This window comes from Myotis myotis, unplaced genomic scaffold (genome assembly GCF_014108235.1).
Source record: "Myotis myotis isolate mMyoMyo1 unplaced genomic scaffold, mMyoMyo1.p scaffold_m19_p_1, whole genome shotgun sequence".
NCBI lineage: Eukaryota > Metazoa > Chordata > Mammalia > Chiroptera > Vespertilionidae > Myotis > Myotis myotis.
The window spans coordinates 181,596,249-181,622,360 of NW_023416313.1; the positions used below are offsets into that span (position 1 = coordinate 181,596,249).

At 40.2% G+C, this 26,112-nt stretch overlaps 2 protein-coding genes and 5 non-coding genes across 8 annotated transcripts in view; 1 reads left to right on the forward strand and 6 right to left on the reverse strand.

The window, feature by feature from the left end:
- Positions 1–775: 775 nt before the first annotated feature.
- Positions 776–5,942, reverse strand: RPL4 (ribosomal protein L4). Its single transcript, XM_036305539.1, has 10 exons — positions 5,803–5,942; positions 4,158–4,329; positions 3,852–3,958; positions 3,357–3,495; positions 2,800–2,924; positions 2,207–2,336; positions 1,778–1,934; positions 1,395–1,478; positions 1,174–1,294; positions 776–1,092 (listed from the first exon to the last, which is right to left on the reverse strand). The coding sequence occupies exons 1-10, from the start codon at positions 5,803–5,805 to the stop codon at positions 862–864; spliced, it is 1,269 nt and encodes a 422-aa protein (XP_036161432.1). The 5' UTR covers positions 5,806–5,942; the 3' UTR covers positions 776–861.
- Positions 2,078–2,147, reverse strand: LOC118661620. The gene has a single exon (XR_004969409.1). It is a non-coding gene; the product is annotated as a small nucleolar RNA SNORD18 (small nucleolar RNA).
- LOC118661616 lies at positions 3,026–3,097 on the reverse strand. Its single transcript, XR_004969407.1, has one exon. It is a non-coding gene; the product is annotated as a small nucleolar RNA SNORD18 (small nucleolar RNA).
- LOC118661635 lies at positions 3,552–3,650 on the reverse strand. Its single transcript, XR_004969413.1, has one exon. It is a non-coding gene; the product is annotated as a small nucleolar RNA SNORD16 (small nucleolar RNA).
- Positions 4,032–4,103, reverse strand: LOC118661625. The gene has a single exon (XR_004969410.1). It is a non-coding gene; the product is annotated as a small nucleolar RNA SNORD18 (small nucleolar RNA).
- LOC118661640 lies at positions 4,519–4,617 on the reverse strand. The gene has a single exon (XR_004969414.1). It is a non-coding gene; the product is annotated as a small nucleolar RNA SNORD16 (small nucleolar RNA).
- A 397-nt stretch (positions 5,943–6,339) lies between the features above and the next one.
- The window catches only part of ZWILCH (zwilch kinetochore protein), a 44,409-nt gene continuing 24,636 nt past the window's right edge, over positions 6,340–26,112 (forward strand). The window contains exons 1-9 of one of the 2 annotated variants that reach the window (XM_036305596.1): positions 8,811–8,830; positions 9,851–9,902; positions 11,540–11,643; positions 12,260–12,355; positions 15,540–15,658; positions 18,139–18,338; positions 18,873–18,943; positions 19,258–19,413; positions 20,870–20,941. In XM_036305596.1, the coding sequence (XP_036161489.1) occupies positions 11,602–11,643; positions 12,260–12,355; positions 15,540–15,658; positions 18,139–18,338; positions 18,873–18,943; positions 19,258–19,413; positions 20,870–20,941 (756 nt within the window). In that variant the 5' untranslated portion in view covers positions 8,811–8,830; positions 9,851–9,902; positions 11,540–11,601. Of the gene's footprint in view, positions 6,430–8,810; positions 8,831–9,850; positions 9,903–11,539; positions 11,644–12,259; positions 12,356–15,539; positions 15,659–18,138; positions 18,339–18,872; positions 18,944–19,257; positions 19,414–20,869; positions 20,942–26,112 lie in introns of those variants that run through there. The other variant, XM_036305593.1, reaches the window with a different exon arrangement.

The window sequence follows — 26,112 nt, forward strand, 5'->3', positions numbered from 1 at the left end:
TGTCAGTGCAAATTAGACCATGAACATAAAGCAGCTAACAGTATTGGGGGTGGTGTCTTTAAATACTAGGAAACTATCTCTTGAATATGCAAATTGGGAGTATCATACATCAACCTTGCTATGGATCTTGATTCCAATGGGAGAAAAATCAAGATCCAGCCATGAGGCAACTTTAGAGTGGTAAGACATTCAGTGACAAACTGAAAGGTTTAGAAAAATAACATGCTTGTGTGTACATTATTTTTTTGCTCCATGCTTATCAAATCAATGTATTCATTCCTTAGTAAAACTGAATACACAAGTGGTTCTGAAAAATACTTCTGGCACTTTCCCAAGAGCCAAAATATAAGAGGGTGGCAAACACCCTCCAACAGTATTCTATCATAGTGGGTTGCAACAAGAACACTTCTGAGAACATGCTTCTTACCACTGCACCTCAAAACATATTCTGATTCTGCCCTCTTGTGGTTACTGAAAGTGTCCTAACTTTATGTAATTTTTTAAGTTTTTTTTTTGGTGGTGAGGGATGGCTAAATCTTAACAGCTTCTATATATTTAAGACAAGTTTCTCAACTATCGCTTTCTCAAGACATCACTTAAAAAATGGATTTTACATCTGGAATATCCCTCTTTTCATTCAACAGCATAGATTTTGTATAAACCCAATGCTCCGTTGTAGACCAGACTAACAAATGAAAGGCTGAAATTACGGAGAACAAAATGTCAATTAAAAAAAAAAAACTGTAACCAAGATTCATAAAACAAATGCAACAAGTTATGTTTCTCATTGCCTTTGATCATTTTTATTCAAAATTAGCTGTCCAAAGTGATTTGACCGCTATGGAATAAACAAATGTAAGTTTATGCCACAGGCTTCTTTTCTTCTGTGGTGGGTTTCTTTTCTGCGGGCTTCTTCTCAGCTGCTGGCTTCTTGGTAGCTGCAGCCTTTTTCCCCACCAAAGGCTTCTTCTGCTTCTTAAGGCCAACAGCCTTCTTTCCTTTCTTCCCGACCACAGGCTTCTTGCCTGGAACCCCCTTCTCATCTGATTTGGCTTCTAGGGCTGCTGCTGCTCTATCCACCCGAAGCTTGTGCTGCAACAAATTAAGAAGAAAATCTAAGAATCAAATTCTCTAAAAAGGTATCCTCTATGCAAAAGCCAAATCATCGCTTACATTCTTGGCGTGACGAAGAATGGTGTTCCGGCGCATAGTCTTTGCATATGGGTTTAGCTTCAACATGATTCTCAGGTTTTTCAGTGGATTCTTCTTCAGGACTCTGCGGTGAATCTTCTTGCTATAAAAAGGTAGACACTATATTAACATTTTATTTACATTAAAAATAACCAAGTATATTGAGGTTGGGGCAAGAATTACTATAAATATCACAACTTTACCGTGGTGCTCTGAGGGCTCTTTGGATCTCTGGGCTTTTCAAGATTCTGCTCAGGTCTGTATTGAGCATCTTGTGCATGGGAAGGCTGAAAGAAAAACCAAGGTGTTGAAAATAGATGCCCAATCTTATTTCTCATGTGATTAACATGAACCTCAACAGAAGATAAAGTTTTAACCATTTAAAAGCTCTCCAGAATTCAACTGAAATTTCCAACTACACTACCACTTCTCAGAGTATCTTACCATTTCAGTATATTACATCTGTATATAAAGGGAAATAGCAACAAAGCAATCCATTATTTAGAAAACAAGAAAACCAATTATGAATGTAAATACCCATAATATAAAAATTTATGTTCAGTTTATAAACGTTAAGAACACTCACTTGTAGTTACTCTTGAGGGAGGCAGCTCTACGCCAAGTGCCATACAGCTCATCTAACTTGCGGAAAGCACTTTCAGTCCAAATGCAGAAACGGCCCACATGCCCTCCAGGTGCAAGTTTCAAAATGTTCAGTTTGCTTACATTAAGCAGAGTAATTCCTTTTAAAGGGAAAGGAGAATTAGGAGGCATATATTTAAGAAGAAACATAAATCATCCTTATGGCTTATGTGCTAGATAAGATACCTTAGAACTATCAACTATGAAGTTTCAACCATTAACTGTACACTCACTCATTCAGCCAAGAATCAGACATTCCACAAAATCATGTGCTTCAGAAACACGGACCATTAAGTGGAATCTCATCATAATAAAAGCTGAGTAAGCATGTATAGTATAGGCAATCAAAACACGAAGGCAATACAAGAATTACCAGGGATGTTTCTGAAGGCTTTGATGATACCGTTGTCCTCATTATAGATGATACAAGGTCCCCTGCGCTGGATACGACGACGGTTTCTCATTTTGCCCTTGCCAGCCCTCATTCGCTGAGAGGCATAGACCTACAAAGTGACAAGCTTTAGTATTCTGATTAAGATGATCCCAGTAACAGATATTTTGTTACAAAACACCATTTTATAAATAAAACTGAGATAAAAATGACTTCTGTAACACCAAAACACAGCTACAAATAGCAGAATCCAAACTCCAGTACCGTGACCCACTGTGTAACATCTCCATCAATGACAGACCACATATAGGCAATGGTACACCACATTGCCTAACTGTGTAATAAGCGGGCTACGTACCATCTAGGTTTGTGTAAATGCTTTATGATAATCACATAACAATGCATTTCTCAAACGGTGTCCTTGTTAAGCAGTATCCGACTATAATATGGTTCCAGAGTCCCTGTTCCCATATCCAGGATGTATAGTTAATACTGTCCTTCAGCAATCTTTTCAAAAAAATTCTGACAAATTTGTGAGGACTACCAAAACCTATAAATGTGTTCATTAAACCTACCTTTTTTATATCATTCCAGGCCTTAAGTTTCTTAAGAAGCAAAACAGCCTCCTTGGTTTTCTTGTAGCCTTCAACTTTATCTTCAACCACCAAAGGAAGTTCAGGAACTTCCTCAATACGGTGACCTGACAAAGCCAATTAACACTGACCTGGTTACCCTGAACCTTTTGAAAAAAATGAGCAGCACTTTATATAACCCACAGAAGCAAAACAGTATACAAATTGCCAAATCAGAACTTCCACAAATATCATGTGTTTCAGAAACACGGACCAATGAAGTGGAATCTCATCATTTTGACAGGTAAAAGCAGAATAGGCAACATGAAGTTAAAATGGTAAGTTTCTAATATGCTAAATCACTGTATTTAAAGCACTTCGCCAATTACATAGCACTCACCAAGGACCGATTTGTTAGAATTAGTATGTAATAATAAACTTAGTCAGGCACTCTGGGATGAATAGTTTACATGTTGTTATTAACACAATGAAGAGGTACAGGCGAAGGATGGGAAAAGTGGGTATTTGTTATCACTCCTACAATACAAAACATCACAAACCTTTAGACATGACCAGTGCTGGTAAGGCCGAGGCAGCAAGGGCAGAGCAGATGGCATATCGTTTCTGTGTTGTGTTTACTCTGCGGTGCCAACGGCGCCAGGTTTTGGTTGGTGCAAACATGCGGCCCCCACGACACATCTATTTTTCCCAGTTAAGAATCACATTTCTCAAATATTAGGGGGAAGAGATTGTCTTGCTCAGTAAGAATTTTCGTCACCCTTCTGAACCAGCTGACTGACAGCAGGCAACTGTCGCTGAGAACAGAGTAGGACGCAAATTACGACATCATTGCAAGGAAAACTTTCTCTAATGTCCAGCACTTATTGTCTTTAGTATTTAACAAAAACCCTTCCAGATTCCAAACCTGTGTAGAGTTATCTGGATGCTATTAGTTTCTTGGACAAAAATATCTTCAAACTAGCATGAACAAACCAGGTCTAGTCTGCTGGATTCCATGATGGCTGACCGGTCTAGGCAGTGACCACAAAGGATACATTTCCAAAAGCACCCTGGCCAGAACGATGAGTTCCACCACCTCGGACTCTGGGAATTCGAGCCACAGCTCTGCCAGTACCCCAGGACTCGGCACTGGTTTGATGACCTGAAATTGGGAAATAAATGAAAGTTTTAGCTACCCAACCATACCACTGTGACTATTATGCATAACAGCAAACAGCATCAGAACATCCAGGAAAATCATCTGATTCAGAAACACGGACCAATGGAGTGGAATGTCATCACTACTGTTTAAGCAGCTCTTAAAGTATCAACCAATAATGATAAAAGACCTAAATCCATACCTGCCAATTCACTGACAGCATAGGGCTGTCTATTGTTTTTGCGCAAGTTGGTGTGAACAAAATTCACAATATCTGGTCGAATGGGAGCCTTGAACACAGCAGGCAAAGTGACATTTTTGCCAGATGTTTCCCCCTTTTCAGAGTACACAGATATCAGTGGACGAGCACACGCCTGGGGAAAAGGAAAAGATATTTATACCAACAAGCAATGTCAGAAGCACCCCTCTTATGTGCCAACAATTCCATTAACTGCTCAGTTACAAAAAACGAGTTTGGTGGGGCAGGCATCCCTTACAGCTAAAACAAAGGCTACGTCGCCACTGTACCAAGTCTGCTAACTCGAAGAAAGGTTAGTATGTCTTGCTCAGGAAGAATTTTCGTCACCCTTCTGAACCAGCTGACTGACAGCAGGCAACTGTCGCTGAGAACAGAGTAGGACGCAAATTACAACATCATTGCAAGGAAAACTCTTAACAACGATTAGAATCAAGTTCTGCCACATATAAGAGAATGGCTTATCGTCGAACTTTCCAACCAAGGTTTACAAAGCAAAATGACCAAAACTCTATTTTAAGGCTTGAAAACGTTAAAACCGCTATCTAAACTCTTTCACCCCAGATGGTAACAAACCTTGTCTACCACAACTCTACTCTCCCTGTCCCATCCTTGCCCTCTTCATCCCGCTCTAAGCACCTCTCCCAAAATTTACCGGAGTATACACTGGTTGTTCCGTTTTGCTCCACCTTCTCCCAAGACTTATCACCTAGCTCTGAGGTTGGCCCCTAGACAATATGCTCAGCCTCACCCCATCTTCTCTTCAGAGTAATGATCCCCCTCCTACCTGCGTCGTCTCCCCAGACATTAGCAGGAGGCCCCACCTCCCTCGGATGCCTGTTTAAAGCCCAACGACCGCCTCCTTCCCCGTTCCCCATGCCCACAGGTCTCACTACCACCGATCGGTGCTGTATTTACAGCCAACTCAATCACGGTCCAAACATCAGACCGATAGTTTTTTTGCCCATTTTGTTCACTCAACTCCCCATGCCCAGCACACTACACAGTATATATAAAAACATTCTTTGTGGAAACGCGGTACATTTAACACTTGCCGTGCAACGAGCTGGCTGACAGCGAAAACATTTAGGGGACACCGAATAGGAAAAACTAATTTTTAAGGTAAGAGGATCAGAATGCTTCTGATAATGGCGATTCTTAAGGAGAACATACGGGAATTCAGAAAAACTCTCTCAACAAAATCTCAAGCCGGAACATTCCTTACTAATCAGCACACGGAGATCTAGGGCCTAAAATTGACTCCCCACCGTCCGTCTTAGGGCCCAACAACTTCCAAATCTTCCGCGGATCTCGTGCTTTCTAAGAACAGAAAGCAAGAATGCCCAAGTCCTCCGCGTCCGAGAACGCCTGGTGGCCTGGGCCGCTTCCAGGGCGCCCGCGCCGGAGGCCCACGTTGCCTCCAAGATGGCTGCCCTAGAGCCGCACTACCCGGCTCCCCGCAACACACAGGCGCATTCGGTCCTCTCCTTTCCCTTGCGTTACCTCCTGAAAACTTATGTTCGGAACCCCCAACCCATTCCTGCCAGGCCCGACAGCAGGGGAAAGCCCAGCCGAGAGAACATGCACTCACCATGGCGGGGAGAGGAGAAGGCCACGCTCCTCTCTACCCGGCGGCTCCCACAGGAAAAGGAAGTGCCTAGCACTCCCTCGTTCTATATGTCACCTTCGACTCGTTCCCCACCCGGCTCCGCCTCAGGGCCAATCCAGAGACACACATACCTCTCTACCACTCCGAAAAATTAAAAAATAGCACGTTATTTGTTAATCTGAGTCAAATGACGGTATCTATTGACTTCTAGAGTCAACAATAGCGTTTAGAAACGGGGGACTCCTTTTGGCGGAATAATTCCGAAGTGGGCGTGGCCAAATCTCGCGAGATGAGGTGTCTTCCTTGCAACTACTGTACCGTATTTTAACTTTTTCTTAGGGAAATGAAAAGTTATTGGGAAAATTTTTTTAAAAATAGCTACTGGGAAGAAGAAACCCGCTGTGTGCTTGAAAGCAATAATTTCACTTGTGAACTAAGGGGACCTGCGGCGGGTGGTGGAAGTAGTCCCGGCGGGGGCGGGGTCAGGCGCCGGGCTTCCGCCTCCCGCGCGAAGTTTGGTTTGGAGGCCTGGACTCTGCTGTTAGACGGAGGCGGGATGTGGTCGCGAATAAACCGGGCCGCCGAGGAGTTTCACAAGCGTCTCCTGCAGTGAGTCGTAGCTCCTGCTGTTGGCTAGGTTGCGAGGACAGCGCTACTCCCTCGGGGTATCTGTATGCCCCCCAAGCCTCTTGGCGCAGCCATGGGCATCAGCGCCTTGTCCGTTCTCGGTGGCGCGTACGTTAGCCTGAGCTTCCCTGGGCTCCGGGGGTTACCCGCCCAGTGTGGCCCGGTGGTGTCGTTTAGGAGAAAATAGCTGTGCGTTATCGATCGTGGTGGGAAGTGACAAGTTTTCCAGGAGGCACCTTATTCATTCGGGTAATGCACACGCCTTGCAGGATGGTGGAGGCACTTTTCCTGTGTATGGAAAACCAGGTGTTGGCACCCTTCACCCGTGCAAAGCCTGGCCGGTGTGAAACTTACTGCTGTGTAGCCTCTTCGAGATAGTTAGCATGTGAGCCACGGTTATGATAACGTGATGGTGTGTTGGCTTTTTAACGTACCTTTATGTCACTGTGCTCTAAGATAGCATTTTATTCTTTTTTAAAAATATGTTTTCATTTATTTCAGAGAGGGAATCATTGATCGGCTGCCTCCTCCTCGCCCCCTACTGGGGATTGAGCCGGTAACCTGGGCCTGTGCCCTGACGGGGGCATTGAACCCTGACCTCCTGGTTTATAGGTCAACGCTCAACCACTGAGCCACACCGGCCGGCGGCATTTTATCCTTATAGTGAAGTGATAGTACCCAAGGGGACTCCGTCTAGTCCTGCGTCCGACCCAAAAACGGAATCCAGGAGCCCTCAGATTGGAGCGTGCATCAGACTCACCTGGCGGGTTGTCAAGACAGCTCGCTGGGCCCCAGCTCCAGGGTTTCTTATTTACATAGTAGGTCTGGGTGGGCCGAAGAATTTGCCTTTCTAGCACATCACAGGTGAAGCAGGTGCTGCTGGCCTCACACCCTTTGAGAACCTCTGGTATAATCTCGCCCCTTGATTTCTAAATTTTATACATTTTCATTGTTTATTGCTTTTTTCTGCTTACAAAAGTGGTTATTGTTGTCAGTTTTTTGATCGTTACAGAAAGAACACTAGCTTTTTAAAACTAACAATGTCTTGGATAGCTTCCAGTAGGAGCGTCTCTAGATCTCTTTGTTCTTATTAATGGCTATATACTATTTCATTCTGTGGTTAGAGAAATACACACATGCTTGAGAAATTATGGCTGAATGATTGATGATCATCTCTGAGTTGTACATTAAAGACAGACATCTTTAAGTCACAGTCTTGTCCAAGTGGCAAAAGTGAATCAGTCTCAAGCTTGTATTTCCCATTTTATTTCAGTAAATCATAGAGTAGATCAAATAATAAATGGTGTCCTGAAACAATTCCACTGGGTTCCTTTAGGACACTAACGATTCTTTGCTCACTCGAGTCAGTGTGACGCGGTTGGTTGCGTGTCCTCCTGTGCACTGAAGGGTTGCCTGTTTGATTCCTGGTCTGGGCGCATGCCCAGGTTTAGGGCTCGATCCCTGGTGGGGGGTGTGCAGGAGGCAGCCAAGGATCCATGTCTCACTCTCAAATCGATGTTTCTCTCTCTCTCTTCCTTTTCCTTTTTCTCTGTAAAAATCAATTAAAAATCTTAACACAAAAGAATCTTTCCTCTTTCAGAGCATGTAGCGGGCTGATGTGCATTTTGGTATGTTAATAGTTTATAGTTTTACGTGCTTTGAGATCACTATTTTAAAATTCTCTTGACTGATTAACAAAAACATTTTTTTATTACAAAAATACAAAAAACCCTGGCCAGCTTGACTCAGTGGTTGCAGCCGTGGGCAAACTACGGCCCGCGGGCCGGATCCGGCCCGTTTGAAATGAATAAAACTAAAAAAAAAAAAAAAAGACTGTACCCTTTTATGTAATGATGTTTACTTTGAATTTATATTAGTTCACACAAACACTCCATCCATGCTTTTGTTCCGGCCCTCCGGTCCAGTTTAAGAACCCATTGTGGCCCTCGAGTCAAAAAGTTTGCCCACCCCTGGGTTAGAGTGTCAGCTGAGCACAAACAGCCATGGGTTCAATTCCTGGTCAAGGGCACGTACCTGGGTTGCAGTTTTGATCCCCAGCCCTGGTTGGGGTGCATGCGGGAGGCAACCAATCAATGTATCTCTCACATCAATGTCTGTCTGTTTGTCTCTTTCCTCCCTCCCTTCCACTCTCCAAATATCAGTGGACAAAATATCCTCTGGTGAGGAATAACAAAACCAAAAATGTTAAATTCTCTTGACTGAAATGATAGAGTTTTGTGCTTACATTGTTATTTTATTATTACTATTGTTTTTGTTGTTAATCCAAAAATTTCCATTGGTTTTTAGGGAGAGTGGAAGAGGGAGAGAGACACATTGATTGGTTGCCTCCCACATGTGGCCATGGATCTAGCCTGCAACTGAGGTATATGCCCTAGACTGGAATTGAACCTGAGACCCTTCAGTTTGTGGGCCAATGCTCTAACCCAGTGGTTCTCAACCTTCCTAATGCCGCGACCCTTTAATGCAGTTCCTCATATTGTGGTGACCCCCAATTTCATTGTTACAAATTAAACATAATTAAAGCATAGTGATTAGCCACAAAAGCAATATATAATTATATATGTGTTTTCCGATGGTCTTAGGCGACCCCTGTGAAAGGGTCGTTCGACCCCCAAAGGGGTCGCGACCCACAGGTTGAGAACCGCTGCTCTAACCATTGAGCAACCAGCTAGAGCTAATGTGATCAAATTTACTAATTTTTTGTAAATTTTTTTGTAACAGCTCATAAAATTAGAGGGAGGATAGATGTTACCATTTTAGCTGTAGAAATCTAAGTCCTGGGTCCCTTAAAATAACTTTTCTGTGGTGGCCCACTGATTCATTGGCAGGTCAAAATCCAGTCATTTTTACTTCCCAAAAGTCATGTGGTAAATTACATTTTAATAGTAACTAGTCATGTATTTTTAAAAAGAGTAGAGCTGCCTCTTAGAAGCATTTGTGCCCAATTGTGGGCAGCAGTCTATTAATCTCTACTATATCTCTTTTTTCTATTTCTTCTTTTTTTAAAAAAATATATTTTATTGGTTTTTTACAGAGAGGAAGGGAGAGAGATAGTCAGAAACATCGATCAGCCGCCTCCTGCACATCCCCCACTGGGGATGCACCCCCAACCCAGGTACATGCCCTTGCCTGGAATCGAACCCGGGACCCTTCAGTCCGCAGGCCGACGCTCTATCCACTGAGCCAAACCGATTTCGGCTCTATTTCTTCTTAACCTAAAACTCTTTTCTGCTTTTTCCCCCTCTTCCCAACTATGCCTTAAGGCTGCCATGTCTACTTTGCATTTTGCTTTTCTCACTGTTGTCACACATGATGACTAACTCTTGAGTTGAAATGACAGAATTCTGTAACTCTATTTTTCACATGTGGTTCTGTATCACAGGGAATTTGATGAAGAAAAGAAAGGAATCTGTAAAGACCCATTTATCTATGAGGTATGAAAAATTTATTTGGTTTTTAAACACAACTCAATAATCCTAAAATTGTGTTTTAAAAGTTGGGTTTATTGAAGTTAATTTAAATAGAGTAAATTTCATTCTTGTGGAGTGCAGTTCTAGGAGTTGTTATAAATGCGTTCAGTCACATAACCATCCCCGTCAAGATAGAGAACATTTCTGTCACTTCCAAAAGTTTCCTCATGTCCCTTTATAGTCAACCCTCTCTCCTGTTCCCAGTGCCTGGAAACCACTAATCTGTTTTCTATCTCATTTTCTGTCTTTTCTTTTGCCCTTTCCATAATTTCATGTAAATAAAATCATACAGTATGTAGCCTTTTGGGTTTGACTTCATTAATGAGTATAATGCATTTTGGATTCATCTTTGTTGTTGCGTGTATTAGTCCATTCCTTTATATTGCAGAACAGCTTTCCATTGTGTGGATGCACTACTGTTTGGTTATCCATTTACCACTTGGATTGTGTCTAGTTTGTGATAGTTATGAGCAAAGCTGCTATAAATATGTATTGATTTATTAAGCATCCAATATATGCCAACCGTTCTATAAGTAAACTCCCCATAGAGTTTAATCCTTAAAGTAATGAGTAAACTAAGGTAAATTACTTACTAAAAGACAAATGAGCTCGGGAAAAATAGTCATAAGTGATCAAGGTTAATATCCATATTTTAAAAATATATTAAAAACTCTTTAAAATCAATTAAGAAAAAAGACAACTATAATAGAAGGACACAAATAAGTAATCACAGGGGAAAAAAGCAAATATAGGTATCTTACACTATCTGAATTCTCACTAACCAAACTCAGAAACTCAGTATATCCAGGTAAATGTATTAATCCCTCCCTGAATTCTTGCCACTTGACATCTATATTAGTTTCCTAGGGCGACTGTAACAAAGTACCACAGATTGGTTTGCTTAAAACATCAGAAATGCATTCTCTCACAGTCCTGGAGACTAGGGGTGTGAAATCAAAGTGCCTATAGGGCCATGTTCCCACTGAGGCTCTGGGAAAGGTTCTTTCCTTGCCTCCTCCTATCTTTTGATTTCTAACAAATCCTTGGCTCTCTGAACTTGGTATCTAAATGCTTCAATAGCTAAAATAAGAAATAAAACATTTAAATAATGAGAGATACTTGTCAATAATAAGCATATTAGAGACTGTTCATCTTCATTTAGTGATCAAATAAATGAAAATTAGAACAGTAACAAGATACTGTTTTCTTTTTTAAATATATTTTTATTGATTTCAGAGAGGAAAGGAGTGGGAGAGAGAGATAGAAACATCAGTGATGAGAGAGAATCATTAATCATCTGCCTCCTGCATGCCTCCCACTGGGGATAGAGCTTATAAACCGGGCATGACCGAGAATCGAGCTGTGACCTCTTGGTTCATAGGTCGGCGCTCAACCACTGAGCCATGCCAGCTGGGCAGGATACTATATTCTTGCTACGAGACAGTAAAAATAATGAAAATGCTCAGACAATACTCACCGTGTTGACATAAGTGACAGGAATACAAATGTGTGGCTATGGTATATTTAAATGGCAAATTGACAATATCGATATGATTTTATATATCCATCTTAAGAAAGTAATCCAATTGTTCTTTTAATAGGGAATAACTTGAAACTACCTAAATGTCAAACAATGTGAAATTATTTATATGATGATAGAGCCATGATACCAGACAAAGAACATTTAATGGCATGGAATTTCATGGTATAAAAACTATTAGAATATTCTATTTTTATTAAGCAAAATCTTATCTATATCTAAATAATAAGGTACATTTTAATTTAAATAGATTTATTTATATGCCTGGAAAAAGAGCTGGCAAAATACGTACCAGTAAGGCTAATAACAGTAATGATTACCCTGGCTAGTAGAATTATAGGTGAGTTTTTTAAAATCTCTTTCAGCTATCTATTTTCAAACTTTTCTACAATAAACATGTATTGTGACTGGAATGAAAGACTGCATTTCCTATAAACTGATAAAGTTCTAAATTCCATAGTTCTATCAGAAGAAAGGATAACATTTTATAAAGGGTTAATTTTGTGGTACTTAAAAATAAATACCGTGTGATTAGAGGAAAAGGTTGTCAGCGTGATCCTAATTAAAAGGCAGGGTGCATTTTAGTTGGGCCTTGAAGTGTGTGTAGATATAGATATGAACTACATTTTCTACACAGGAAAAATAATGTGGGCAAAGAGTAAATGAAATCTTTTAAAACATTGTGTCTGTTCAAATTCTCCTTTCTAGTTACTTGCATGAAACTTGTCTTTATATATTTGTACAAATATTAATCACATAAAACATTATCTGTTTTTAATAGGCGGATGTCCAAGTGCAGTTGATTGGCAAAGGCCAACCAAATCCTTTGAAAAATATTCTAAATGAAAATGATGTTGTATTCATCTTGGAAAAAGTGGTAAGTAGTGCTTGGGCTTTGTGGTTGTTCTATTCTTGATAGCCAGATTAGGTTTAATGGGAATAATCTCAAGTGTATACATTTTTTTATCAGCATTTTTTTTGTTAATCCTCACCTGAGGATATTTTTCTCATTGACCTTTAGAGAGAGTGTGGAAGAGATGGAGTAGGGGTGGGAGAGACAGAGAAACATTGACGTGAGATAGAGACATTGATTGGTTGCCTCTCACATATGCCCCTACTGGCGATTGGGAACCTGCAACCGAGGTACATGCTCTTGACTGGGAATCAAACCTACGACCCTTTGGTCAGTGGGTCGGCGCTCTAACCAGTTAGCCAAACCAGCCAGGGCAACATGTTTTAAAAAATGGATTCTAATTCTTTTAGGAATAAGTAAGTACAGTGTTGTCCAATAGAAATATAATGTGAACCACATATGTAATTTAAATTTTCTGGTAACTCATTAAAATATAAATGAGTGAAATTATCATACAGTAAAATGTACTTTTAAGAATGTTATTAATAGAAAAAAAAGAATGTTATGAATAGAATCATACAGTATGTCTTTCACTGTTTAATGCTTTTGAGATTCTTCCAAGTTGTGTGTGTATCAGTGATTCATTTCTCTTAATTGTTGAGTGGTGTCTCATGGTATGGATATACCACAGCTTATTTACTCATTCACCCTTTGAAGGACAATTGGGTTGTTTTCAGCAATCATGAAAAGAGCTCCTATAATCATTTTTGTACAAATTTTTGTGTGCACATAACTTCTTTTAAAATTATTAATGTATTTTTATTGATTTCAGAGAGGAAGGGAGAGGGAGAGAGACTGAAACATCAATGATGAGAGTGAATCATTGATTGGCTGCCTCCTTCACACCCCCAGAGCCTTGCAACCCTGGCCTGTGCCCTGACCAGGAATTGAACTGTGACCTCTTGGTTCATAGGTCATCGCTCAACCACTGAGCCATGCCAGCCGGGCTGCACATAACTTTTCCTTACAGTAAATACCCAGGAGTGGGATTGCTGGGTCTGAAATTAGGTGTAGTAATTTTTAAAAATTTAACCTAATATATCTGAAATTATAATTTCAAAACCTAATTAATTTAGAAATCATTAATCAGATATTTTAAGTTCTCTTTCCATACTACGTCTTTAAAATATGGTGTGTATTTTACACTTACATCTCAATTTGGTCTGGCCACATTTCAAGTGCTCAATAGCCACATGTGGCTAGTGGCTACTGTGTTGAACAGCACAGCATAAGTAGCTATGACACATGGAAATTCTTCTTTAATTTTGTTAACTGTAACAAGAGGGAACTTCTTATTGTTTGTATCATTTTATAATTACAACCTTAATCCTTTTTGTTTTAATTATGTAACTATTTTGGCAGTTGTGGTTTTTATTGAGTGCTGTTAATGGTTGCTTGGAGCAACCATTCCTTTGCTTACATCATTTCCTGAAGTAGTTAGGAACAGGCTCTAAAAGGGAAAGTGAACATTTCTTTAGAAGGAACACCTCTGTCTGCTTTACGACCCTCATGCAGTCTGGATAGACATTGTGGTGAATGAACTAGGAGCTCTTTATTTTAAATGCACACACAAGAAAACTAACTTTCTTTCTTCCTTTCTTTCTTTCTTTCTTTCTTTCTTTCTTTCTTTCTTTCTTTCTTTCTTTCTTTCTTTCCTTCCTTCCTTCCTTCCTTCCTTCCTTCCTTCCTTCCTTCCTTCCTTCCTTCCTTCTTTCTTTTTAAATATATTTTTATTGATTTCAGAGAGGAAGGGAAAGGAAGAGAGATAGAAACATCAATGATGAGAGGGAATCATTGATTGGCTGCCTCCTGCACAGCCCCCACTGGGGACGGAGCCCTCAACCCAGGCATGTGCCCTGACTGGAATCGAGCCCGGGACCCTTGAGTCCACAGGCCAATACTCTATCCACTGAGCCAAACCAGCCGGGGCAAGAAAACTCCTTTCTGAGGAGGGGAACTTCATTGTCTTTTAAGTTAATGAATGGGTGTTATTAGTGCTTATCTATGATGGGCAAATGCTTGGAAAATAATTATAGGTGAATTATGTGGTTGAATTTAGACTTTTGTTATGGGGAGAATGGGAAATGTATGTATGTAGGAGAAAAGCTGAAAAAGTTAAATTATCTTGGAAATGGTAAAGATGAACAGAGGGCATTTGTGGAAATCTGGGTTAGGATTCTAGGGAGAATGCAGCTTTGAGTTTTAAAGAGTTACCTGTAATTCATTGAGGCCCTGGCATTTTTGGACGAAGAACAATTAAAATGGCCTTTGTTTCTGCAAAGATCAGTGGAGCTTAATGCATGATTGTTGAAAAGTAGAGTAGAGGGAAAAATGGTATTTCTTGGGAGCTCTAGCTTAAGGAACTTTTTGGAAAGCCAGACCTGCAAGGGAATGAAATCTGAAATCTTGCAAAAGAAATTCAAAGTTGAGGAAACATGTAGGTCTGATACCTATTAACTCTGCAGAGGATTTACTGCTAGGAGAGGCTGCCTAGATTCAAATGTTGGCTTTGCACTCAGCAGCTGTGTTATTATCCTAGACAAGTTATTTAACCATTCACTATCTCAGTTCTTCCGTCTTTAAAACAGAGTTAACAATAGTATCAGTCTCAGGGCTTTTATGAAGAATAAAAGAAAACGTAGAACAGTAACTGGTACCTAGTAATGCTCAGAAAATGTTAACTCATAATTATTATTATTGGCAATTCTGAGCTAGTTAAGTAGTTAAACACATAGATATCAGAACCCTGTAACACAGAGACTTGATAGCCCTAAGAGGAATAACTTTAAGGAATCTTCACATTTGGGAAATGAAGAATCTGACAAAATCAGGGAGTATCAGGGAGTCTCCGATGTTTTTTCCCCTTGGTATTTTGTCTTTAGCATTTTGTGCAATGTTGGGACACTTTTTTCTCTAATGACATCAGATGCTTCCTTTATTAGTAGGAACTTGATAGGACAGTGGAAATGCTTCTGGATGGCAAGATGAGTTGGTACCAAACTGGTGTGTAGCTATGATTCTTGCCATAGCCCAGTCATTTATGCTCAAAGTTTTGGAATCAGTGCATTATGTTTTAGCATAGTGAACAGTTGACTGTTTTCTTTTGTGTTCTTTTACCTGGTTAAATAATTTTAAAAAAATTTTAAAGCCTTTGGAAAAGGAAGAAACAAGTCATGTTGAAGAGCTACAGTCTGAAGAAACTGCTATTTCTGATTTCTCTACTGGTGAGAATGTTGGGCCACTTGCTTTACCAGTTGAGAGGGCAAGGTAAGTTTTTTCTTAGTATTGGGATAGGAATAGGGGTGGAGGGTAGGAATTTAAATTGAAGCATTCTTATAAACATTAGAAAACAAATATGTATTTAGCGCAGATCTGTCCCTCATTTCTTCCCCCTGCCCCTACATATGTACACCCAACTCTCTACTGAATGTCCCATTGATATCTCAGACATGACCAAGAAGGTTGTTGTGATTGTCCTTTTCTCCAGTCTCCTATACTGTTTGTTGTTGCTTCTTAAATGTTTTCCTTGTGTCTAATCTGGTTCCCCTCCAATCTTTCCTCCTCACTGTTGCCAAGAAAGTCCCTCAGCGATTCTTACTGCCTCATGATAACATCCAAATTCCTTTTGAGTGATACATAGGAGCCTTCCCTGTCTGGTTCAGTGGTCTTCTACCAAGGGTACCATGCCTAGTGGGCATTTGGAAATTGCAGGGGTACTTTTTGCCGTCATGAAGACTGAGGGGAGCTATTGGCCTGGTCCATGGATTGTAAACGTCCTGCCATGCATAGGGCTCTGCAGCCCAATGAGGAATGATCTTCCCCTGTTAGAAACCCTGCTGCCTCGCTCTGCCTTGCCAGTTCCACTTCCTGCTTCTTCCCTGTGTAGCCACATGCAGTTCCCTCTGCCTGGCCTCCCCCACCGCCCAAACAAGAAAATCCTAGCTATCAGGATTAAATGTTATTATTTATATTGTGCTCTCCAGCCAGTGTGTGTTGGGATTTACCCATATGCTTATCATTTCTTTGCTCTCCATTTCTTCTTGCATTTCAGACCATCCTTCTGGGATTATTGTATTTCCTTTTTGAAGTACAGTCCCTTAGAAATTCCTTTCCTGAACATCTGTTGATAATAAATTCAGTTTTCATCTCTTTAAAAAAAAAACTTAAGCCACATTTTTGGTAACTTAATTTTGATATGCTTTCAAATTTACAGAACAGTTACAAGAATAATAGAGGAACTTCTGTATGTCCTTAACCCAGATTCAACAATTGTTTACATTTTGCTATATCTGCTTTGTCATTCTTTCTTTTAATCCTTTTCTTCCTTTTCCTCTCCCACTGCCACTGTCTATATAATATACACATATCACACACACAAATTTTTTTTTTTTTTTTATAAATATATTTTATTGATTTTTTACAGAGAGGAAGGGAGAGAGATAGAGAGTTAGAAACATCGATGAGAGAGAAACATCGATCAGCTGCCTCCTGCACATCTCCTACTGGGGATATGCCCGCAACCCAGGCACATGCCCCCAACCGGAATCGAACCCGGGACCTTTCAGTCCGCAGGCCGACGCTCTATCCACTGAGCCAAACCGGTTTTGGCCACACAAATTTTTTTAATGTTGGAGACATTGTACCCCTAAGTACTTTACCCCTAAGTACTTTACTATATATTTCTTGAGAACAAGTACATTCTCTTGTATAACCCAGAACAATGATCAGAATCTGGAAATTTAACATTGTTACAATACTATTATCTAATTCACAGTTCATATTCTAATTTCTTTAAGTGTCCCAATGACTATTAACTTCAAGCATCTTTTCATGTGCTTATTGGATCCTACTTTCTTCCCTCCGTCCCCAGCTTTATTGAGATACTAGTAGTGGCCTAGTGCACAAAATTCATGCATGGGGAGGGTGGGGGAAGTGGGGGGTGTCCCTCAGCCCGGCCTGCACCCTCTCCAATCTGGGACCGCTCGGGGGATGTCTGACTGCCCACAGGGATCAGGCCTAGACCGGCAGTCGGACATCCCTCTCGCAATCTGGGACTGCTGGTTCCTAACTGCTCACCTGCCTGCCTGCCTGATTGCCCCTAACTACTCTGCCTGCGGCCTGCTTGCCCCCAACTGCCTCCCCGCCAGCCTGATCACCCCCAACTCTCCCCCTTGCCAGCCTGCTCACCCCCACCTGCCCTCCCCGCCAGTCTGATCGCCCCCAGCTGACCCCCACTGACGGCCTGCTCGCCCCCAACTGGCCCGCCCACCGGCCTGCTCACCCCCCCCCCACACACACACACACTGGCCTGATCACCCACAACTGCCCTCCCCTCTTGGCCCCTAACCACCTCTACCTCTGCCCCGCCACCATTGCTTTGTCCAGAAGAATGTCTGGAAGGTCTCCCAGTCTAATTAGCATATTACCCTTAGTATAGATAGTTGATATATCCTACTTATTTCCTTAGCCTGAACTCAACCCTACTTCCACTCTCACTGAACCTTTACCGTCACTGTATTGAACTCCCTGCTCGTAGTAGCTCTGAACCTGTCGTTGTCATTTTTTGATGAGTGAGTCTTGATCTGCCTTGTGTGCTTGTCTCTCACTTCTACATTGGGTGAAATATTTATGTGCATTTTTCAGATTTTTGTTTCTGGGAGACACTTCATGATATCTTTGGAAAAGAAAATTCTTGACTGAATGGCAATTTCTAACTATAATTTATTCTTTCTATTCTTATTTTCAAGGCAGTTAATTGGACTTTACACCATGGCTCACAATCCTAACATGACCCACATAAAGATTAATCGGCCAGTTACTGCCCTTCCTCCCCTTTGGGTAAGGTGTGACAGTTCAGATCCTGAAGCGACCTGCTGGCTAGGAGCTGAGCTTATCACAACAAGTAACAGCATCACAGGAATTGTCTTATATGCGGTCAATTGTAAAGGTGAGAGCTGGCTCTTACTACTTGTATGGGTGTGTGTATATATGTTTATTTATTTGATAGTTACTGTTTTGTGGTTTTACTGAAAGTGTATATTGTTACAAGGGAAGTGCACACAATGGAATTCATGTTAGCCGCCAGGAATCTAGTCTACTGTATAAACTTGCAGCATGTAGGTGATATTCCAGAAACACCAGAAACAGATCTCCAAAAGTCTGGATAGGAGTTTATAGCTGTTTTGTTTGTGTTTCATTTTATTTGTATGGGTATATTTTTTGGAATTTTCATTAGAGGATCAAAAATTGAATATAATGACAATATAATTCCAGTTTCATAGTAGGCATACAGTTATATTTTTTATGATAGTATTGAGCTTTGTTCCACTTTCATTTTTTTATAAACATCCCATTCAACTGTGATTTAAAACTTCAAGTATTATTAGTGTTAAACTACGGTACCCTCAGAATTTGAATTTTCTAGCATTAAGATGTAATTTTGAATTGTATATTTAAATGTTTTTTTTTTCATGTCCCATAGCTGATAAAAATTATTCTATAAATCTTGAAGACTTAAAAAATTCACATAAGAAAAGACATCAATTGTCTGCTGTAAGTATTTCTCTTCTCATATTATTTTCTTCTAACTGTATTGACCTGCCTTTCACTTCTAATATGACTACATATTTTTCTGTAATATCAAAATGTTTGTATTTATTTTCCTATCAGCTAATGACTGAAATTAAAATATATGCCCTCTTGCCTTTTAGCTAATCTTTGTGATTAAGAATAATTGTCTTATTTTTCCATTTGGGATAAAGTATGCTACTTTTTTTTCTTTTGAGGAAAGAATCAAAGTAGTTTTGAAAATGGCCTTTGGTCATGTGAAAGCATAGCTGCTGGTGTGCTGGGTGCCCTCTTTTCAGGTTACAGCCAGGGGCTTTGCCCAGTATGAGCTCTTGAAGTCCACTACCTTGGATGATACAGTCCCCACATCACAAACTATGATCACTTTGGATATTTCCTGGAGTCCTGTGGATGAGATTCTTCAAATCCCTCCACTCTCTTCAACTGCAACTCTGGTAGGAGTAAGCCCTGTTTTCTGTTGCGTTTACTCGTTGTGGGTTTACTTTTAACTTGCTTGTTGCTGGGGTTGCATGCCTCCTGTCCCACCCCCAGCCTCTGCCCTCCCTGAGCTCTGACAGCTTACCCCTGAAGTAGCTAGAGAAGCCAGTGGAGGTTTTACAGGTGATCTGATCTATCAATTGCTCACAGCACTGGAAGTATATAACTTAAGATTTTCCAGTGATTAATAGTCTCTTGAGTTGGGACTCAAGTGAAATTATCAAAGTGACATTATCTCTGCTATCCTTTTTATAGTTTTTTAATTTTTTTTTTATTTTTCATTATAGCTGCCATTTAAATTATATTAATTTCAGGTGTACAGCATAGTAGTTAGACATTCATATAACTTACGAAGCGATCCCCCTGGTAAGTCTAATACCCACCTGGCACCATACACAGTTATTGCAATATTATTGACTGTGTTCCTATGCTGTACTTCACATCCCTGTCATCTGCTAGTCTTAAAATAGAGAGTGCATGTATTGGCAATACGTCAAGAATTATTATATTACTAAGCCTTTCACCTTTTAACATTTCTACGAATCTGTCTTAGGAAGTTAATTAGAATTGCTAACAAAAATATATGTACAAAGCTATTTGCAGTGATATAGCTGTGTTTCCAAAATATTCAAAACAAGTAGGATAATCACTAAAATAGATTTCCATGATGAAATATTACACATTCTTTAAAAATCTTTAAAGTGTCTTTAATAATAATAGGAAATGCTTATTATTAAGCAGACAAAAGCAGAAAAGTACAAAATTGAACATTTAGTAGAATCTCAACTATGTTTTTTAAAAATGGGTACACAGAAGCCTGGGTAGGGTTAATAGTGATTCCGCAGGGTGGTGGGATTATGGATAATCATATTCTTAATGCTTTTCCTTCAATAGAAATTTACATACAACAGAATTTTTTAATCCCCCCCCCCTTTTTTTAAATAATATCTTGCAATTGTAAAACCTTACCTCCAGGTAGGACAGCATACTTACTGGTTTAGTTAGTTTGTTTCTAAGGAGCATATATATAGGGGAGGCTGGGTTATTTTTGGTGTGTAGTAATGCTAAGTTTATCATTGAGTCCTGAGCTGTATTTATATTTCTCCTACTTGTCCTTTGAAAATTCAGTAGGAGAGAGCAGGAGGGCGTGTAAGAACAGTTAGTTCCATGTAGGTACAATTGTGGTATAGAAATGGAGTGTGATGGCCTGAATTTAAGTTACTATATCAGGATGGGCAGGATCTGTGGTATCTCTGAGATGTTCTAAATGAAGTTTTGCACTACTTTTTCAATCTATTAGTGCTTTATAAAATATATTTTTTAATGTGTGGGTAGTTTGAAATGCAAGTAACTCTGACCCTTACGCCAGAAAGATGGGATTACCAGTGAAAACTGACTTTGAGAACTTTTTAGAATATTAAAGTGGAATCAGGAGATCCCAGAAGTCCTTTGAATCATCTTCACAGAGAACTGAAATTTCTCCTTGTGAGTATCCTTCTGGAATTTGTGTTACTTGCATTAAATCTCATGTTTTCATAAGAATATTTGTTAATATCATTGTTATTTAGTTTTGTGTTCTTCAAAAATTGTTCCAAATGTTATATATGCATTGGATACTCTTGGCAATTTGGGCAGCTTAATTTTACTAGTACTATGTGGTAGTGGTTCTTACATTTAAAGGGAGCATTAGTTAGATAATTAATAGCTACCATTCTTCTGCCTTTTTTACTGGAGTGTTTGGTTTTTATTTATATGATGGATTTCTCGCTTTCCAGGTGGGTTAGATGCCAATTTATTTCAAATGCATATATAATCTGCTTGTTAATAACTTGGGTTTTGATTGATGCAAAAGAATAATGAGCATGTGTTTCAAGAATTTTATGTTTCAGTAATTTTAGCTCCACTCTACAAATTGAATCTCAAGGGGGTGCCTCATTTTAATGCAGTAGAAATTCCAAGTGTTTTAGCCTGGCATACAAAGTCAGTTATATCCAATCACTGCTCTACCTTTTTCTTTTTTCTAGCAGCTTTTTTGAGATATAAGTTACATTTCATAAAATTCACTTGTTTAGTGGTTTTTAATATACTTATAGAGTTGTACAGCCATGACCATCTTTAATTTTAGATCATTTTCATCACTCCCAAAAGAAACCCTATACCCATTTAGCAGTCACCTCTCACCCCCATCAGCCCCTAGCAACCACCAATGTACTTTCTGTAGTACTTTGTTCCTTTTTATTGTTGAATAGCATTACATTGTATAGATATACCACATTTTGTTTATCCATTTATCAGCTGATGAACATTTTAGTTGTTTCTACTTTTTGATTATTCTGAGTAATGCTGCCATGAATAGTCGCGTACGTGTTTTTGTGTGACATGTCTTTTCACGTCTCTTGGGTGGAATTGCTATGTCATGTGGTAACTCTAATCTTTTGAGGAACTGCCAAACTATTTTCTAAAGTGGCTACACCACTTTACATTCCTACCAGCAGTGTATGAGGGCTCAATTTCTCCATATCCTTGCCAACACTTTGATATTTTCTGCTTTTGTTTTTGTTCATAGTCATCCTACTGGAGATGAAGTAGTATCTTGTTATGTAGCATTGCCCTGATGGCTAATGACGTTTAGTATCTTTTCATGTTCCTATTGGTGCCTACTTATTTCTTTAGCTTAATCTAACACCCTACTTTCGCTCCCACTGAACCCCCAACCCTGCCTATATTGAGTTCCCTGCTTGTAAATTAGTAGCTTGATTCTGTCACACTTAGTCACTTTCTGGTGTGTGTGTGTTGATCTGGTATGCCCTTCCACCTCTTTTCTGGGTGAGCTCTCTGTGACATCTTTTGCTTAGGATGATTGCACTGACCTCTCAGAATGGCTTATGGTACCTGTGCTTTGTGCTGTTAGAGAACTCAACACACACCTCTTGTTAGAGTGATTATCAATCACAGTGATTTGCTTACTTATCTCTTTTCCTTACTGGACTTCAGTGCCAGGTACCCTGCTGTACCTTCAACATCTAGTATAGTACCAAGCATTCTAATACATTTCCTTCATATTATTTTTGTGTAAAACTTGGTACTTTTTCTACCTTTCTCACTTTTCTTCTTAAAAGTTCCTCTTCCAAGATCATTACTGTGGGCTGCCATCATACTTCTACCCTTATGTCTCTCTGCCCTTCTCTGTCCACCCTGGCAGAGAGCTTACACATTCAGTGATTTGACTAATGCCTTTATGAGGGAACTCCAGATCCCTTCTTTCCCTTTTTCTTTTTAATCCTCACCTGAGAATATGTTTTATTAATTTTTAGAGAGAGAGGAAGAGAGAGAGAAACATCGATCAGAAGCCTCTCGTGCATGCCTTGATCAGGGATCAAACCCTAACCAAGGTATGTGCCCTGACCAGGAATTGAACCCACAACCTTTTGGTGTACAGGATGATGTTCTAATCACCTGAGCCACCCAGCCAGGGCCAGATCCCTTCTTTAAGCTGATACTAATTCCCATCTTTCCTACTTCCACCAAATTATTTCTAACTTGAGTACAGGCTGTGGCCTCAAACTCAGTACAGTATATCAAAATGAAACATGAAATCTTCTCCAGACTAGAAACCCGTATATGATCCCACCATTCCTTCATTTCTCTTGACCCCTGAACAATGTGGGGGTTAGGGGCACATACCCCCTGCATGGTTAGCAATTCATGTATAACTTTTTACTCCCACAAAACTGCTGATAGCCTTCTGTTGCCTGGAAGCCTTACTGATAACATAAACTGTTGATTAACACATATTTTTTATGTTACATATATTATACTATATTCTTATAATAAAGTAAGCTAGAGAAAAGAAAATTTTTAGAAAATCATAAGGAAGAAAATATACTTTTACTGTATTTATTGGGGGTGGGGGGGAATCTGCATATAAGTGGACCTGAGCAGTTCAAACCCATATTGTTCACTGGTCAGCTGTGTTTTACTTTAGTAAGAACTGTTTCTACCACCACCACTTACTACCACAGCCGGAAGCTGCCACTCTGCTGTGTGCCAAACATGTGCTAGGTGGCTTAGTTATTTTGCCTAAGGCATCAGCAACTGGTAAGTGGGAGAGCTGGTTCAAAACTCATTCAAATACAGGTCTGTCTAACTTGAAAGTCCATGCTTTGTGGCCCTGACCAGGCAGTTCAGTTGGTTAGAGCATCATCCCCATATGCCAAGTTTTACTTGATCCCCAGTGAGGGCACATACAAAACTCAACCAATGACTCTGGCCAGTGTGGCTCAATTGGTTGAGTGTTGTCCCATGCACTGGAAGGTCACCCACCGGTTAGATTCCCTATTGGGGCACATGCCTGGGTTGCAGGTTCAGTCCCAGTCAGGGTGCATACTAGAGGCAATAGATGGATGTTTCTCTCTCTTTCTCTTAAAATCAATAAAAAATTTTTTTGAAAAAATCAACTGATGAATGCATAAATAAGTGGAACAACAAATTGATGTTTCTCTCCCTCTCTATAAAATTTAAAAAAAAAAGAAGGGAAGTCCATGCTTTGTTGTAATCTCCCTTAAATTCACAGAATCTTAGATATGCACAGGGACATAGGCTCTCCAATTTTAGTCCTCTGTATTTTTATAAATGGGTAGGATTTTTTTCTTTTGTTTTATTCCACGTATATACCTCTATACCTACCTACCTACCTCTCTCTCTCTGAAATATAGTGTTCTTTTCTTCCTTTGAAGTTTCTCTCACTGTGCCCATCTTAGTTAAAGCTCTTATCTCCCTCTTGGACCACTCTAATGATCATTTATTGTTTCTCAACAGGGACAGTATCAGCATTTCAGCATTTTGGGCAGGACCATGCTTTGTGGTTTGGGACTTTGTACATGTTGCAAAATATTTAGCATCCTTGGCCTCTACCAAATTAAATGCTCCTGTACCCCCAGATATTGTGACACCAAAACTTACCTGCACATTTTTTCAAGTATCCCCTGGGGGTCGAGGGTGAGATCACTTTTGTTGAGAAATATTATATTTTCTCTTTTCCTTAAAATCCTAGGTATTTCTGATGGAGGAATTCTTAACTACTTGATCATGTCATTTTCTTGCCAAAAAATCAACAATGGCTGTTGTCTTCCATGTGAAATAAAAAGTCCTTTTAAGTTTTAACATCACTATTCCTGTGTAGCTCCCATTCCTTGTAATCTTCTAGTGTCCTCTAGGTGTTATACTCCACTGGTTGGAATCACCCCACCCTCTTCATCTCCTTCTCTGCTCTGTAGCCGACAGTTCTCACATTTGGATTGGAGTTGAGTTGAGGTTTCACATTGTTCCCCTGGCTATTCCAGGACATCTTGACCTCCTTTCTTCAGTTTAAATTATTGTATGTATAGGCACATGCATTTATATTATTACTAGAGGTCTGGTGCATGAAATTCGTGCACTGGGGGAGATTCCCTCAGCCCAGCCTGTGCCCTCTTGCGGTCCAGGACCCCTTGGGGGATGTAGCATTGGGCCAAGCGGCAAGTGGCCAGGGAGGAGCCCAAACCGGGGCCAGGCACCATGCTGCTTACACTCATACTGGCCTGCTGCGCCTGCTGCCGCCACTCAGTGCTGCTACGGAGACGGTAGAGGCTCCCGCCGCCACAGCTGTGCTCACCAGCCATGAACCCAACTTCTGGCTGAGTGGTGCTCCCCCGTGGGAGCACACTGACCACCAGGAGACAGCTTCTGCATTGAGTATCTGCCCCCTGGTGGTCAGTGCGCATCCTAGCAACCAATCATTCTGGTCATTCCACTGTAATGGTCACTTAGGCTAATATATATATATATATATATATATATATATATATATATATATATATATATAGACTAGAGTCCCGGTGCACAAAATTTGTGCACAGGTAGGGTCCCTAGGCCTGGCCCACGATCAGGGCCGATCAGGGCCTCCTTTCTCCTGGTTGGCAGCTGCCGACCGCCGGCTGGGGCCTTTCTTCATTCCACGCCGCCCCCTCCCCCCGGTGGTCAGTACATGTCATAGCAAGCAAGCTATCGAACTCCCAGTCTCTCAGTCAAACTCCCGAAGGGACACTTTGCATATTAGCCTTTTATATGTATAGATTATTTTATTAATTTTTTAAAATAGATTTGAGAGAAAGAAACATCAGTTTGTTGTTCCATTTATTTATGCATTCATTGGTTGATTTTTATATGTTCCCTCACTGGGGATTGAACCTTCAACCTTGACATATTGGAATGATGCTCTAACCAACTGAGCAACCCAGCCAGGGCCTATATTATTTTTATGTAAATTTCCAACTTGTTTTAATTTGTTGTTCCCAATTATTTCATCTGCATTACTAGTCCTTAACCAAAATAACAAGCATCTTTAGGGCAGGCTCATCAGTCTTGAATCCTGTAGCATTTATACACATGGCATCATAGTTCAGAACACCATCTTTGCGTGTATGTCCTGGTACTGTCAGTTACTAATTGTATGACCTTAAGCAGGTTATCTTAGCCTCTTCTTAGTAAAATGAAGGTAGATAGTAATATCTGCCTCGTAGAGATTTTTGTGAGGATTAAATAACATACTACATATGAAACACTAGGACAGTCCTGGCATGTGAGTAAATACTCAAGAAATAACAATATTATTAAAT

Excerpts from the sequence above, each read along its gene's own strand:
- RPL4 (XM_036305539.1), bottom strand. Across the intron at positions 2,925-3,356 it reads AGCACTGGTCATGTCTAAAG|GTCACCGTATTGAGGAAGTT; the intron begins GTTTGTGATGTT and ends TGGCTTTGTCAG. Across the intron at positions 1,093-1,173 it reads TTCTTCGTCACGCCAAGAAT|CACAAGCTTCGGGTGGATAG; the intron begins GTAAGCGATGAT and ends AATTTGTTGCAG.